General features: G+C 48.7%; 1 protein-coding gene across 11 annotated transcripts in view; it reads left to right on the top strand.

Annotated features, from left to right (window-relative positions):
* Positions 1 to 572: 572 nt before the first annotated feature.
* Ltbp1 (latent transforming growth factor beta binding protein 1) overlaps positions 573 to 12400 on the top strand; it is a 395618-nt gene continuing 383790 nt past the window's right edge. For 10 of the 11 annotated variants that reach the window (XM_087554460.1, XM_087554459.1, XM_087554462.1 and 7 more), the window contains exons 1-2: positions 573 to 1379; positions 2339 to 2409. In XM_087554460.1, the coding sequence (XP_087410586.1) occupies positions 904 to 1379; positions 2339 to 2409 (547 nt within the window). In that variant the 5' untranslated portion in view covers positions 573 to 903. 11 annotated transcript variants of the gene reach the window in all.

Raw genomic sequence — 12400 nt, 5'->3', positions numbered from 1 at the left:
ACCGGCTGGGCAGCCTCTGCTTTTTTCTTCATCTACATGGGCGCCCCCTGCTGCCCATCCCGCATTCTTGACCCTCCAATGCCAGGAGCAGGGTACCACAAAGTCTTCCGGAGGTTGCAGTCCTAAAGAAAACCTTCCTTCCGACTAATAGAGATAATCACTTTCCAATGGACAGCTTGCCCTACCTGGGATAGCCTTTTCTGGGACCGGACCTAGTGTTCAAATTCAACTCCTGCAGACAGTATCCAAACAAACTCGGGTAAAACACTTCTAAACTGTTATTACTCGAATCCTTTTCGGCCGCTAGAAGGAAAGGGCCGTTCTTCCCTCACCTTGCTGAGCTCTTTGTCTTCTCCTGGGACTGGGGAGCCGGAACCCTTGTCCACTCGACCCACAGTCCCAATCTTTGGATGCGGAGGGTGGCGGCTCATTCTCCGGCTCATCTCAAGCTTTCCCCAATTAGGATTTGCTGCCTGACGTCACGTCTGCCGCAGATTGGCTGTTCAGATCTGACACAGGGCTCCACCGGGGAGAAGAAACTTTTAAAAGACTTTGCAGCCGGGGCTGCCTCTGAGCGTCCAGCGCTCACGGTCGTCCTCGCCCACCCTCGCGGGGTCGGCGCCCATAGCACCTCAGCAGCACCCGGCGACACCCCGGCTGAGCCAGGGGACCCTCACCTTGAGCAGCCCGCGCCCCTCCCCTCCTCTCCACCCCAGCTCCCGCCCCCTGCTCGCCTCCGCTCCCGGCTGGGGTCCGCTGCCGCTCAGCCGCCCGCAAAGCTCCCTCCCTGCGGCCACCCAGTTGGCCTCCACCCCGCGGCGCACAGGCTCTCCGCGGAGTCCTCGGGGATACCGAGGGAGTGCGCCGGGGCAGGGCGAGTCGCACGGCCGGAGACTGCCCGCGATGGCGGGAGCCTGGCTCAGGTGGGGACTCCTGCTCTGGGCAGGGCTGCTAGCGTGGTCTGCGCACGGCCGGGTGCGGAGGATCACGTACGTGGTGCGCCCGGGCCCGGGACTGCCGGCCGGAACCCTGCCTCTGGCTGGGCCCCCGCGGACCTTCAACGTCGCACTGGACGCCAGGTACAGCCGGAGCTCAACAGCCACCTCCAGCCGCTCCTTGGCCGGGCCCCCAGCCGAGCGGACCCGGCGCACCAGCCAGCCTGGCGGCGCGGCCCTGCCCGGGCTCCGATCTCCGCTGCCACCCGAGCCCGCGCGTCCGGGGGCGCCCAGCCGGCAGCTCCACTCAAAGGCCGGTGCTCAGACCGCGGTCACTCGCTTCGCCAAACATGGCAGGCAAGTCGTGCGCTCCAAAGTGCAGCAGGACACGCAGAGCTCCGGGGGCTCCAGACTGCAGGTTCAGCAGAAGCAGCAGCTGCAGGGGTAAGCCCACGCTCCGCCTGCCCCGCGCGCTGGGACCCGGCGGGGCCAGTGCACCCTCTCCTCCCCGCCGGGGGCGCTGCGGGAAGGGGTGGGCGCGGGGGAAGCCCGCTCACTTTTTTACTGGTGTTTAACTCCGAGTGCATTGTTACCGAGCTGCAGGGAAACACAAAAGGCATTTATTTCTTTCCCGGGGCGTAACCTCCTGTGCGCAAACCCTTCAGCTCTTAGACTATGGGCGTAAACATGAAGTCACTACAGCTTAATCCCAAGGCATCAATTAAACTTCTTGCAACTCGGTTTTTTATTTTGGTTTACCTAATGAAAAAGGGATTGTGAGTGAAAGCTGGCTCTAAAGCTCTAAAGCTCTCCTTGAGCATCCCAGAAATTGTAGACTTGGGTTTCCTGGCACCTGTGGGTCCTAAATTGGTAAGAGGTTGGGATGAGATTCCACATGGACCGCAGTAGGGGTTGGAAAGTTTGTTATTCGGTGCTGCTAAATATCCCTACTGCACGCCTTTCTCCCCATTAATCACAAGTTGGGATGGGGGCGACTTAATTTGGACATTTGGCTTCTTCCCCCAACTCCCAGGGATGGATCCTCAGGGTGATCTCACTCTTTTGGCGGGGGGGGGGGGGGATGGGGGGTGCGTCAGTGAAGCAAAGTGGGCCTAGAGAATATGAAGAATACTTTTGACTGTTTTAATTTGGAGTTTGAGACAACCATTTGTTTGGATTTTAAGTCTCCATGCCTGTTCTGCAGATCCAGTGGTTCCTCCCTCCTTCCCAGATGAATGGTCCTAGACCCTTACAGCTGAGCAACTTTGGGCTGGGCATCCTGTGGGCACACTTTAGAGCTCTCTCTAATCTAGAGGAACGTGGAAGCAAGAGACTAACTTTTCAGGAACTCTCTGGAAGCTTGAGTTCACTGCTCTGGACTCAGGGGTCTCACTTTGTTTCAGGATCAATGTCTGTGGAGGGCAGTGCTGCCATGGGTGGAGTAAGGCCCCGGGCTCCCAGAGGTGCACCAAACGTAAGTCACAGCAACCTTGGACAATGGACCAGGTGGGGCTGTATGTGTGTGGGGAGTTGGGGGAGGGGAGGGTCAGGTTGGGGTTGGGGAGGTTCCTCAGAGGCCTCTTGAAGAGGCAGGCAGTTTCACCCCGGAAGGTGAAATCTGAAATACAGTACACCTGCAGCCTGTATAACCATCTAGGAAGGACTGGATTATGACATCCAAGATGCCTTGCGCTCAACCCTGGCGTTTATGACTGTCTCACTTGGGGAAAAAAAAATCCCACGTGACGGTAGGCTGTGCGCCAGAACCAATACGATTAATCTAATGGTATTTACACCAACAATTAAAAAGCATTCGTTGACGTGATGTCAGAAGAGGAATGGAAATTAGGGCACCCTTTCCCAGAGTAAGGCAGGAATAGTTGCACACTGGGCATCGAACTTAAGGCTACCCACGTGCTCAGCAAGCTCTCTACCAATGAGCGATTCATACATGTGCATCAGTACACACAGCCCTGCCCGCTCCTGGATTTACAGACCTAAGCCAACCAGGCCCGATGTTAAAAGCTTCCTGAAAAGAGCGACAAGCATCATCCAACCTCGAGGTCCAGTTATTTTCCAGAATCTTCCTGCACTCGGGGCTTTGCCAGTTCAAATGCTTGCTTAACAATATTGAAAAAAAGTTAATTACACATAGATATAAGAACACTGAAGAATATTTCTTATAAACATTATAAAGTTAAAGATAAAGGTAAATGCATATTGAAGGCCCCCCCCACAAGTCAACTGGGAATAGAAAAAATTCACCTCCACTGTAAAAAGAGCAAGTGTTAGAATTTTTATTAGTTTTCAAAATATTTTATATGTATGTGTGCATGAATGTCTGCACACTATGTACATGCCTACTACGTGTAGAGGCCAGAAGGAGTCGGATCCTAGAACTATAGATCATATAGAGTTACAGATGGTTGTGAGCCGCCATGTTGGTGCTGGGACTCGAACCCAGATCCTCTGCAGGAGCATCCAATGCTCTTAATCACCGAATCATTCTAGGTCTCAAAGTGAGCATTGTTAGAGGCTCTCTTTGTAGAGCTTGAGCTGTTATCCTGTAAACTGGAGTTTCAAATTTCAGCTGCTTATGGACTTGTATTTTCTAATAGAACTCATGTGCCTTTTGGTTTGGGTCTTGTAATACTGATGAGTGAATAAAAACTGGATGCGATCATTCTGATGACCTTGTTTGATGAAAAATGCCTTTAGTCCCTGAGGTAAACAGAAGGGTTTTAAGAGGATGAAAAGGAACTGTCTCCGTGTTTTAGGATTTGGGCAAGCGTAAAGCAATGATGACTGACTTAAGACCTAAGGGCCAAACTCCAGCTGTTGGCCCAGAAACGGTTAGGCTAGTAGCCATTGTAAATTAAAGCATTATTATTATTATTATTATTATTATTATTATTATTATTATTATTACTGACACAAGGTCTCTCTACATAGCCCTTGCTATCCTGGAACTCACTCCATAGACCCGGCTGGCCTCAGATCCATAGAGATCTCCCTGCCTCTTCTCCCCGAGTGCTGGGATTAAAGTTAAGCGCTAGCACCACCTGGCTCTAGTCTGTTCCTACCTCTTAGGAATTGACTGGAATGTGGCACAGCATTATTCTGGACTAGGGTCGATTCTCCTAGTCACTACATCTGCCTTAAAGCCGCTGTGACATGTTTGCCCTCTGTGACAGTGCCGAGGCAGCGAGATCTTGCTGTGTGAAGGTTGAACACGTGGCACAGGACTTGAGGAGATAGCTTACTCAGTAAAGTGTTCGTCCTGAAAGCATAAGGTCTCGAGTTCAATCCCTAGAACCTACCTAAAGAGGCTGGGAGGTAAAGACAAGTGAGGCTCACTGGCCAGTCAGCCTGGCCTAACTGCTGAGTTTTAGGCCTATGAGAGACCCTGTCTCCAAAAACAAGGTGGGGGTCTCTAAGGAAAGACATTCAAGGTTGATCTGTGGCTTCTACGTGCACACACATGCACACGTACCAGCACACATGTTCACTCATAAAGATACTCATCCATTCACCCCACACATGTACAAACCAACAGAGCCTGCTGGTGTGTGCTGTGAGGTTTTATAACAATTTCTCTGCAAGTGACCGAGTGCCTTTTCTAAAAAAGACAACTCCCCAAGGTTCCCCTTTTCTGGGGGCTCGGGATTCCCACGAAGCACCAGAAAGAGATTATCTGGATATCGAACCTTCATATAGTGGCTTCTTACTTCTCCAGGCCAGGGAGGCCAGGCCATGTGTCTGCCTGTGTGTAGTTGGCTTTGCCTCCTGCAGGTCCAGCAAGAGAGGTCCCTGGCCACTTGTTGTTTGGGGGAGTTAGGGATGCACAGCTGTGGTTGGAGCTGGAGGAAGTGGTGGACCGTGCTCATCCCATGATACCTGTGACATCTGCTTCCAGCTCTGAGGAGGAAGCTGTAGATAACAGCACCACTCTCCTTTCTGCTGCTTTCCTGCTCAGTGCTAGAGACTGACATCATCATGACTGCTTCCAGGAATGATCGTGTCGCTAAGGCAGAGCCTGGTCAGCTGAGCGCACCATTGAAAGCACTTGCATTTATAAGATGAGTGCTTTTTTTTAAAAAAAGCTATTATTTTATTTGTGTGTTTATTTTTTTTAATAGTGAGTGTGTGTGTGTGTGTGTGTGTGTGTGTGTGTGTGAGAGAGAGAGAGAGAGAGAGAGAGAGAGAGAGAGAGAGAGAGAGTGTTCAGTGCCCATGGAGTCCAGGAGAGGGTGTCAGATGCCCTTGGATTACAAAGTGGATAGTTGTTAGTGGCCCAATGTGGGCAAACCCAGGTCCTCTGAAAGAACATCAAGTGCTCTTAACTACCGAATCGTCCCTCCAGTCTTATTTCAGGTATGTCCTGAAAAATAAGGGAGCCATTGTCCTTAGACAGTACCAGAGTTGACATTGGTGCCATCCACTTGTATCTATGGGTAAGCCGCAGGATGCCAGAAATGCCTGGAGTTTGGGAGACCTGTGTTCAAATGCTCGACCCTTCCCTAGCTGTGCGGCTTTGAGGAAGTCTCCTGGTCTCTCCAATTCTATAGAAATGGTTAAACTAAAACCAGGCTCCCCGTGTCAATTTATTGAAGGCGTCAAGGTGAAAAAGAGTCGGTGCTAAAGGCTGAAACCAGAGACTCTTTAAGTTTGTTGTTAGATCAAGTCAAGTAAACTCATATATTCCATGGTTCTCCCACCCACCCCCTCCGCACCATGAATGCATTCCTATTGGTTTTATTTTTCAAAAGTAATGTGGGTGATTGCACAAACATGAACAACTAGCTTCAGATCTCAGTGTTTGTGTAAAAACTGGTCTTGGCGCTAGGAGCCCGTGCTCAGGTCAGCTCTGGGGAGTGGAGACACACAGATACTTGGCGTTTGTTGGCTAACCTGTCTAGACAAATTGTTCAGTCCCAGGTTCAGGAAAGACACTACCTCAAACAGACTAACCAGGAGAAAGTAACTAAGGAGCACATCCATTGCCTACCTCTGGCTTCTACATACACTCACACACGTGAGCACACCCACACTCACCTGAGCACACACACACATGAACTTATACACACATATGTGCATGCATACACACACACATGCATACACACACAACACTAAATACATGTCTCCACTTCTCTGTGTGTTAAAGCTTGCTGCTTGGGGCACAATACTTTAATTGTAAAGGGGACGGGAATTGATGGAGAGCACCCTCTTACCAATTTTCATCAGTGTAACCACGTCAGGAAATAGTGATGATATTCAGATGACATATAAGTTGGTGTGTGGTTCCCTTTTGCTCTCTTACTTTTGATATACCAACTCGAACAGTGCACTTGAACGTGATCCATTATACCAGAATGCAAAGCAGGAAGGTGCCAGCATCACCAAGTGTATGTATAGATGGCAATGTATAGCCCCTGGTATTTAATAATTATCATATTCTAAGGGTAATTTAAAGGGTTTACGTAGGTTATATCAACCGAACCAGGAAGAATCTGTGCATAAGAGATTGGATGTGTTTGTGGTCTTCATTGTTTGATTAATTCAGTGAAGAAAATAATGCATCTCTTTGGGCCAGCTTGAATCACTTTGAGTTGATTGAAACTTAATTGAAATGTACTGCGGGCAAATGCTTCTGCAGGCAGAAGATTTAGTGAACCTTAAATTGCAAACCAGAGATGAGAAACACGCGGGTAACAGACTCACACGGGGCAAAGAATGCCTCTATGCAGGCACCGTGGTGGTCCTGGGGCTCTAGCCACCCAGTATCTGTGTGGAGAGGCCAAACGACGCACTAATGCACTCTCTCTCTCTCTCTCTCTCTCTCTCTCTCTCTCTCTCTCTCTGTCTCTCTCTGTCTCTCTGTCTCTCTTTCTCTGTCTCTGTCTCTCTCTGTGTCTCTGTCTCTGTCTCTCTCTGTCTCTGTCTCTCTCTGTCTCTCTTTCTCTGTCTCTGTCTCTCTCTCTGTGTGTCTCTGTCTCTCTCTGTCTGTCTCTGTCTCTCTGTGTGTCTCTGTCTCTGTCTCTCTCTCTCTGTGTCTCTGTCTCTGTCTCTCTCTCTGGTGTGTGAGTATCTATGGGAGTTGTAGTCATAGTATGGTAGACATATCTTTCTACCTTTTCATATTGGGGACTGTTGGTAGTGATCAACAGACGGCAACCCTTGTGTTCTCTTTCCAGTGACAATATTTATAGAAGGATTTTGTGGCTTAGGCCTGTCCTCAGAGTGGAAACATTAAACACTGATGTGTGATATTTCCACCTTCTCAGTTTTGTAATTCTAAAGTATCCCCGTAATTGTGTCTCCCAGCCCCCCAACCCCCTTTCCAGGGTTAGTGTTGCTCAGAGACAGACTTCGCCTGTGGGTTCAGATCTAATGAGGAGGCTGAAGGGGGGAACAGAAAACACAAAAGAATAAAGACGGGAGAGTGAATCGGGCTGGCAGAGGAGAGAGGAGCGCTGCAGACAGGACTCCAAGCGGGTGCCTGGCACATTGCAGCCTCTTTGTAAACGCATGCATGGTTCTTTTATTTATTTAAGGGATATCTGTTTAGTTTTTTACCGAGTGCCAGGTTCTATGAATAGGGGAGAGACGCAGCCAGCTGTAGGGAGTGCAGGGTCTGGTTTTACTCACAGAACGCATGGCACATCAAATGACTTGTTCTCTCCTTAGGAAGGAACAGAAAATCGATATTCCATTGCTTTTCCATTGGCCTTCAGCCCATACTGCTTTCAGGGGATTCAGGGGGTGGGGTGGGGGACCAACCCGACCCAACCAAACCAACCAACCAACCAAGCAAACAAACCCTAGAAATGTACACTAAATTCCATGCAGAGGACACCTGGGTATTTGTCCCTTCAGTGTCAGAGAGGCTGTAGTAGGTCGGATCATTCAGGAGGGTGAGCGAGAGGACACCCTCAGGCTGTCTCCTGTCTGCTTTGGCTCAGCATACTAGCTGGGCTTGAGAGAGAGGCCCACGATGGTCACACATTTTTCATCGGCCTGCTATGGCCATTGACGATGGTTTTGCCAATACATCTGCCGCAAAGTTTACCACAGCAGCTGCTGGGAGGTCTGCTCTGTCTGTGTCCTCAGCCCTGACCCCAGTCCCAGTTGCTGGGGTGGGAGGCTCGACTGGAAAATTTTGTCATGTGGCACAGACACTGAAGGGAAGGGAGAGGGACCCCGGGGGTCAAGTTCACACTGGGTCAAATATGTGTTCTCAACACTAGTTAAAACAAACATTTAGGAACCATAAATTCCGTGTCATGATAGTGCTTTAGCATTCATGGTGAAACACTCCTTCAGCCCAGGGCTGGTTAGCATGAAGCACCCACTCCCAGTCTTCTCTATGCTGCTGAAATTTTCTGACTCGGCAATGGGTCCTTTGGCAGCCACAGGACTTTGCTATTTCTCACTGTCATTCATTGTGGACCATTCCAGACTCCTTCCGGTATGTAGATGACATTTTCTTAAAATGCACATTTTTTTTTCCTTCCAAGTGCCAGCAAGAAAGGCTCCAGGATAACTTGGAGCTTAAGGGCTACGTCACCCATCTTAACCCTTGACCCTGTCAGATTGCACAAGGAGCAAGCATGGTGAAAGTTACTTTGCATGGGACTTCAGACATTTCAGGGCATTTTCTCTTTTTTAGTCTTCACACCCTTTGGATTTATTGAGGGAGGCATGGTCTGTTAGCGGTGGCAGTCAGCACTTTACTACTTTACTGAGTTGAATTCCTGATTTTCTAAACTATGTTAGTCTGCCCCATCCAAGCTAGATGTCTTAGAGCATCAGAAACTTAGAGTCTCACGGTTTTGGTGACCAGATGCTGCACTTCAGGGAATGGTGTGACTGCTTGCCTCCAAGAGCCTTTCTCTGCATATCACTGTTTCTTTTCGAGGGTCTACACATAGCCTCACTCCGTTTATATCTTTTGTCCCACCACATAGAAGAATCCCAGTCCAATTCATGTCCACTCTCACCCATTTTACCTAGCCGTTCTCAGCAAAGATCCTCCCTCCAAATCAACTCACATTCCGAGGTCCTGGGAGTTAGGATTTCAACTTGTCTTGTTTTAGGTGGGGAGTGGGGAGTCACGATCTAACTCGTGTGCTGTGTACCTGGGCTTGAGACTTGGGCTACACAGAGGTGGCTCCCCTGAGCATTTGGTGGTTTCCTCTCAGTGTTTGAAGACTTCATTGCTCTCCTGCCAAGAAGCCCTTGACTATTGATTTAGTTTGGCTTCTTTCCCCATGGCTCCTAGGCAGGTTTCGAGAGACAAGGAGATCGTTGTAGGTGATTTGTTTACACTTCTGTTCATTTCTCTCTGGCCTGTTTTATAGAGGTCTGGATGAGTGATTGGCAAACATGAGTATCTGGGGATTCAGGGCAGGGCTTATTGTTATTGACGATGTGGGGGCAGTTATTATGAAGGTGATGATCTAGAAGGATCTAACGCTGGAGACTGGTTTGACACTGGGTGAGGGTGGTGAGAGGCCAGAGCCAAACTTAGGCAGGAGCCCTCTAGACTTGGGTTAGCTTAGTTGGGTGTGTTCTTTCCCATCTGTTAAAAAAGTTAGTTAGTTTCAGCTTTGCTGTATATGTATGATTTTATAATATTTTGAAATTTGGAAAAATTTTAATAATATCAGGATGATTAAAAGCTTCAAGAAAACTTTACATTTCTGTCTCTGACTCTGTCTCTCGGTCTCTCTCACTGGTGTGTGTGTGTGTGTGTGTGTGTCTGTGTGTATTTGTGTGTGTGTCACAGTGTAGGTATGGAGGTCAGAGAACAACTTGGTTCTTTCTATCCACCATATGGGCTCCAGATTGAACTCAGATTGTCAGGCTTCTTAGAGCACGTCTTTACAGGTCAATCTGTTCCACTGTCCCCCGAAGATTATTTCTTTTAATTTTCAGTTTTAAGCACTTTAACTCTTATGAGCGTATGCATGCATACATGTTTTCTATTAAAGATCCCATTTAAAAATATTTGTTTGCTTACTAACTATTTTACGTGTATGTGTAGGTCTTCATGAGTGTATGTGAACTACTTGAGTGCAGGAATCTATGACGGCCAGCAGAGGGCATCGGATACCTTAGAACTGGGGCTGCAGGCAGTTGTGAGGTGGTGTGTGACGGCTGAGAACCTGACTCGGGTCCTTGAGTAGTAGGCTGAGCCTGGTCTCCAGCCCCAAACATTCTATTTTAAATTATAAACAAGCGGAACACACAGAGTCAGGAAGAAATCTATCTAACGTCCGTCCGCTAGTGTTACGCTTTTAAAAGCTCCCCGATATGACAGTGAAGCCTGCTGATTTATAGAGGGAGAGACTGTGGCCTTATTTTGCTTAAATGCATGTTTTCCTAATAATGGCTCTTGCCTCTTTAGTGTAGAGAGAACAAGGCATAATTTGCTGGTCCCCAACTGTTTGGGAACCTGTGGGCCAGTATACAGGTGTATATGATGTATTTTCCTTTGCCTGTTCATTGCTGGGCTGCTGGATATGAACAGAGCACCCCAGGTAGCTTCAGTTCCGTACACTGGGAATGCGTACAGATCATGTGACTGTAAAACAGCGGCGCTATGGGGTTGGGGATTTAGCTCAGTGGTAGAGCGCTTGCCTAGGAAGCGCAAAGCCCTGGGTTCGGTCCCCAGCTCCGAAAAAAAGAACAACAACAACAACAAAAAACAAAAAAACAAAACAGCGGCGCTACTAAGAGCTCCCTCTCCCTTCTCCTGCCTCACTGCGCTGGCCTCATTTTTTCTCTTCCGCGCATTGCTCGCTCTCAGTTGATTTGCCTGAATTAGAGGCTGTGGGACACGGTTCTGTCTTTGGAGTTAAAATACAGGGCTCAGATCTTGACTTCATGCTTCCTCACTGCGTGATCTCTGAGAACCTGAGCAAGGCCAGGTTAACTCTGTGCAGCCAAATGGGTCTAATAGTCTAGCCTTCCCAGGCCTCTGGAGGGCTGCGTGAGAAGCTGCTTGGAAAATGCATGGAGAATGCCTAACCCACATTTAACATCAGTGGCTCTCGGTTGCTCTGGTTTGCTCTGTTTTGCTCAGGGCTGCCCCCTCCTGGTCACTCCTTGTGCCCACACACTACTTATGTCTTCTGGAGAACAATCACTGCTCGCCCTATGTTACTTCCAAAGTGCTATGACTTACCTTTGCTTGGGTCTGCACAGAGCCGGGCATCGGTGCTGCTTGACCAGCATCGAGCTCCCAGACAGCAGGGTTTTCTCTGTTACTTTCTGTGTAGCCAGGCCCCTTGGGTTGCCATAGCACTAGTGCTAACTGAGTTGCATAGAATTACTTCGACTGGCAAGTGTAACTTAGCGGGTTAGAGCTGAAGTCCTCAGAACACCCTGTGGGGTTCGGCTTTCTCCCCTCTTTGCTTATCCTCACCTTTGACAGTCATCTCCGTTTGCTTTGCTGTTTCTCCGTGTGCTTATTCTGGCTTGCCAGACAATGTTGCACAGGCTAGCTATTCAGGGGCACACACCTTATTCAGTTTCCCCCTCCTTCCCTCTGTAAGGCTGCCCTGGCATAGCCCAACCTTTAAGAGGACTTTTCCTTTCTCCCTGCCAATTTTAGAATCTTTCTGCTCAACATCATCTGATAGAGATTTGGGACTAAGTAAAATGAATGTTGTATGATTTTCCCCTGTAATTTTAGATTCCCAAGCACTGCTCTTGGCCAACTATCCTATTCCCTGTGGCTTTTTCCCCTGCACTGCGTTTGAGTAATATTGTTGGCGTGGATGTCGGTAAACAGTTTGCGAAACGTTATGTTTTGTAAATTAGAAGATGGATGGGCTGGTTTTTAAGTATATGCTCTTGATTCTGTTGGGCCAGATAGAAGATGAATTTGGCCAGTGCATGGGGTAATGGAGGGCAGGGAGATGTTGTCATCCGAAGTAGGTGAGGTCAGCTGTCCCACAGCCATGCGATGCCTTGCTCTTTACAAACGAGAAGCAAGAGACTGCAAAGAAAACTTCAGAGGAGTTTGGAAAAGACTCAAGGGGGAATCCTTGCACAAGAGACAGGAGGAGGAGGCACCAGAGGGAAGTCTAAACTTTCCAGTGAAACAGGAATAGGGAAATGGGACATTTGTAGACATAGGAACCTTGCGCTATTGTCTCTAGGAGGATTGTCAGTTCTTTGGGACACTCCATGTAATAAGAAGGACATCTGCATCCTTTGTGCTTGTGCCAGATGGGTGCCATTTATACACTGTGGCAAATGGATAGTTAAAATAGGCATCTAAAAAAACCTCGAAATTGGCTGCAGCATATTGCCTCACCTAGACCAGTCATTGGCTCTGGGGATGTAGCAGTGGGGAGACGTCAGCCTCCGCAGACCAAGTGAATCTTTAGACATCAGGGACAGAACCATCTCTTCTTGAATCTCATTCAAGTCCCTGCAAATGAGCACACTGTTGA

Source organism: Rattus norvegicus, chromosome 6, assembly GCF_021556685.1.
Source record: "Rattus norvegicus strain SHRSP/BbbUtx chromosome 6, alternate assembly SHRSP_T2T, whole genome shotgun sequence".
NCBI classification, from domain to species: Eukaryota; Metazoa; Chordata; class Mammalia; order Rodentia; family Muridae; genus Rattus; species Rattus norvegicus.
Note: the sequence above shows the minus strand (reverse complement) of the source record. Positions and strands in the feature narration are given on the sequence as shown.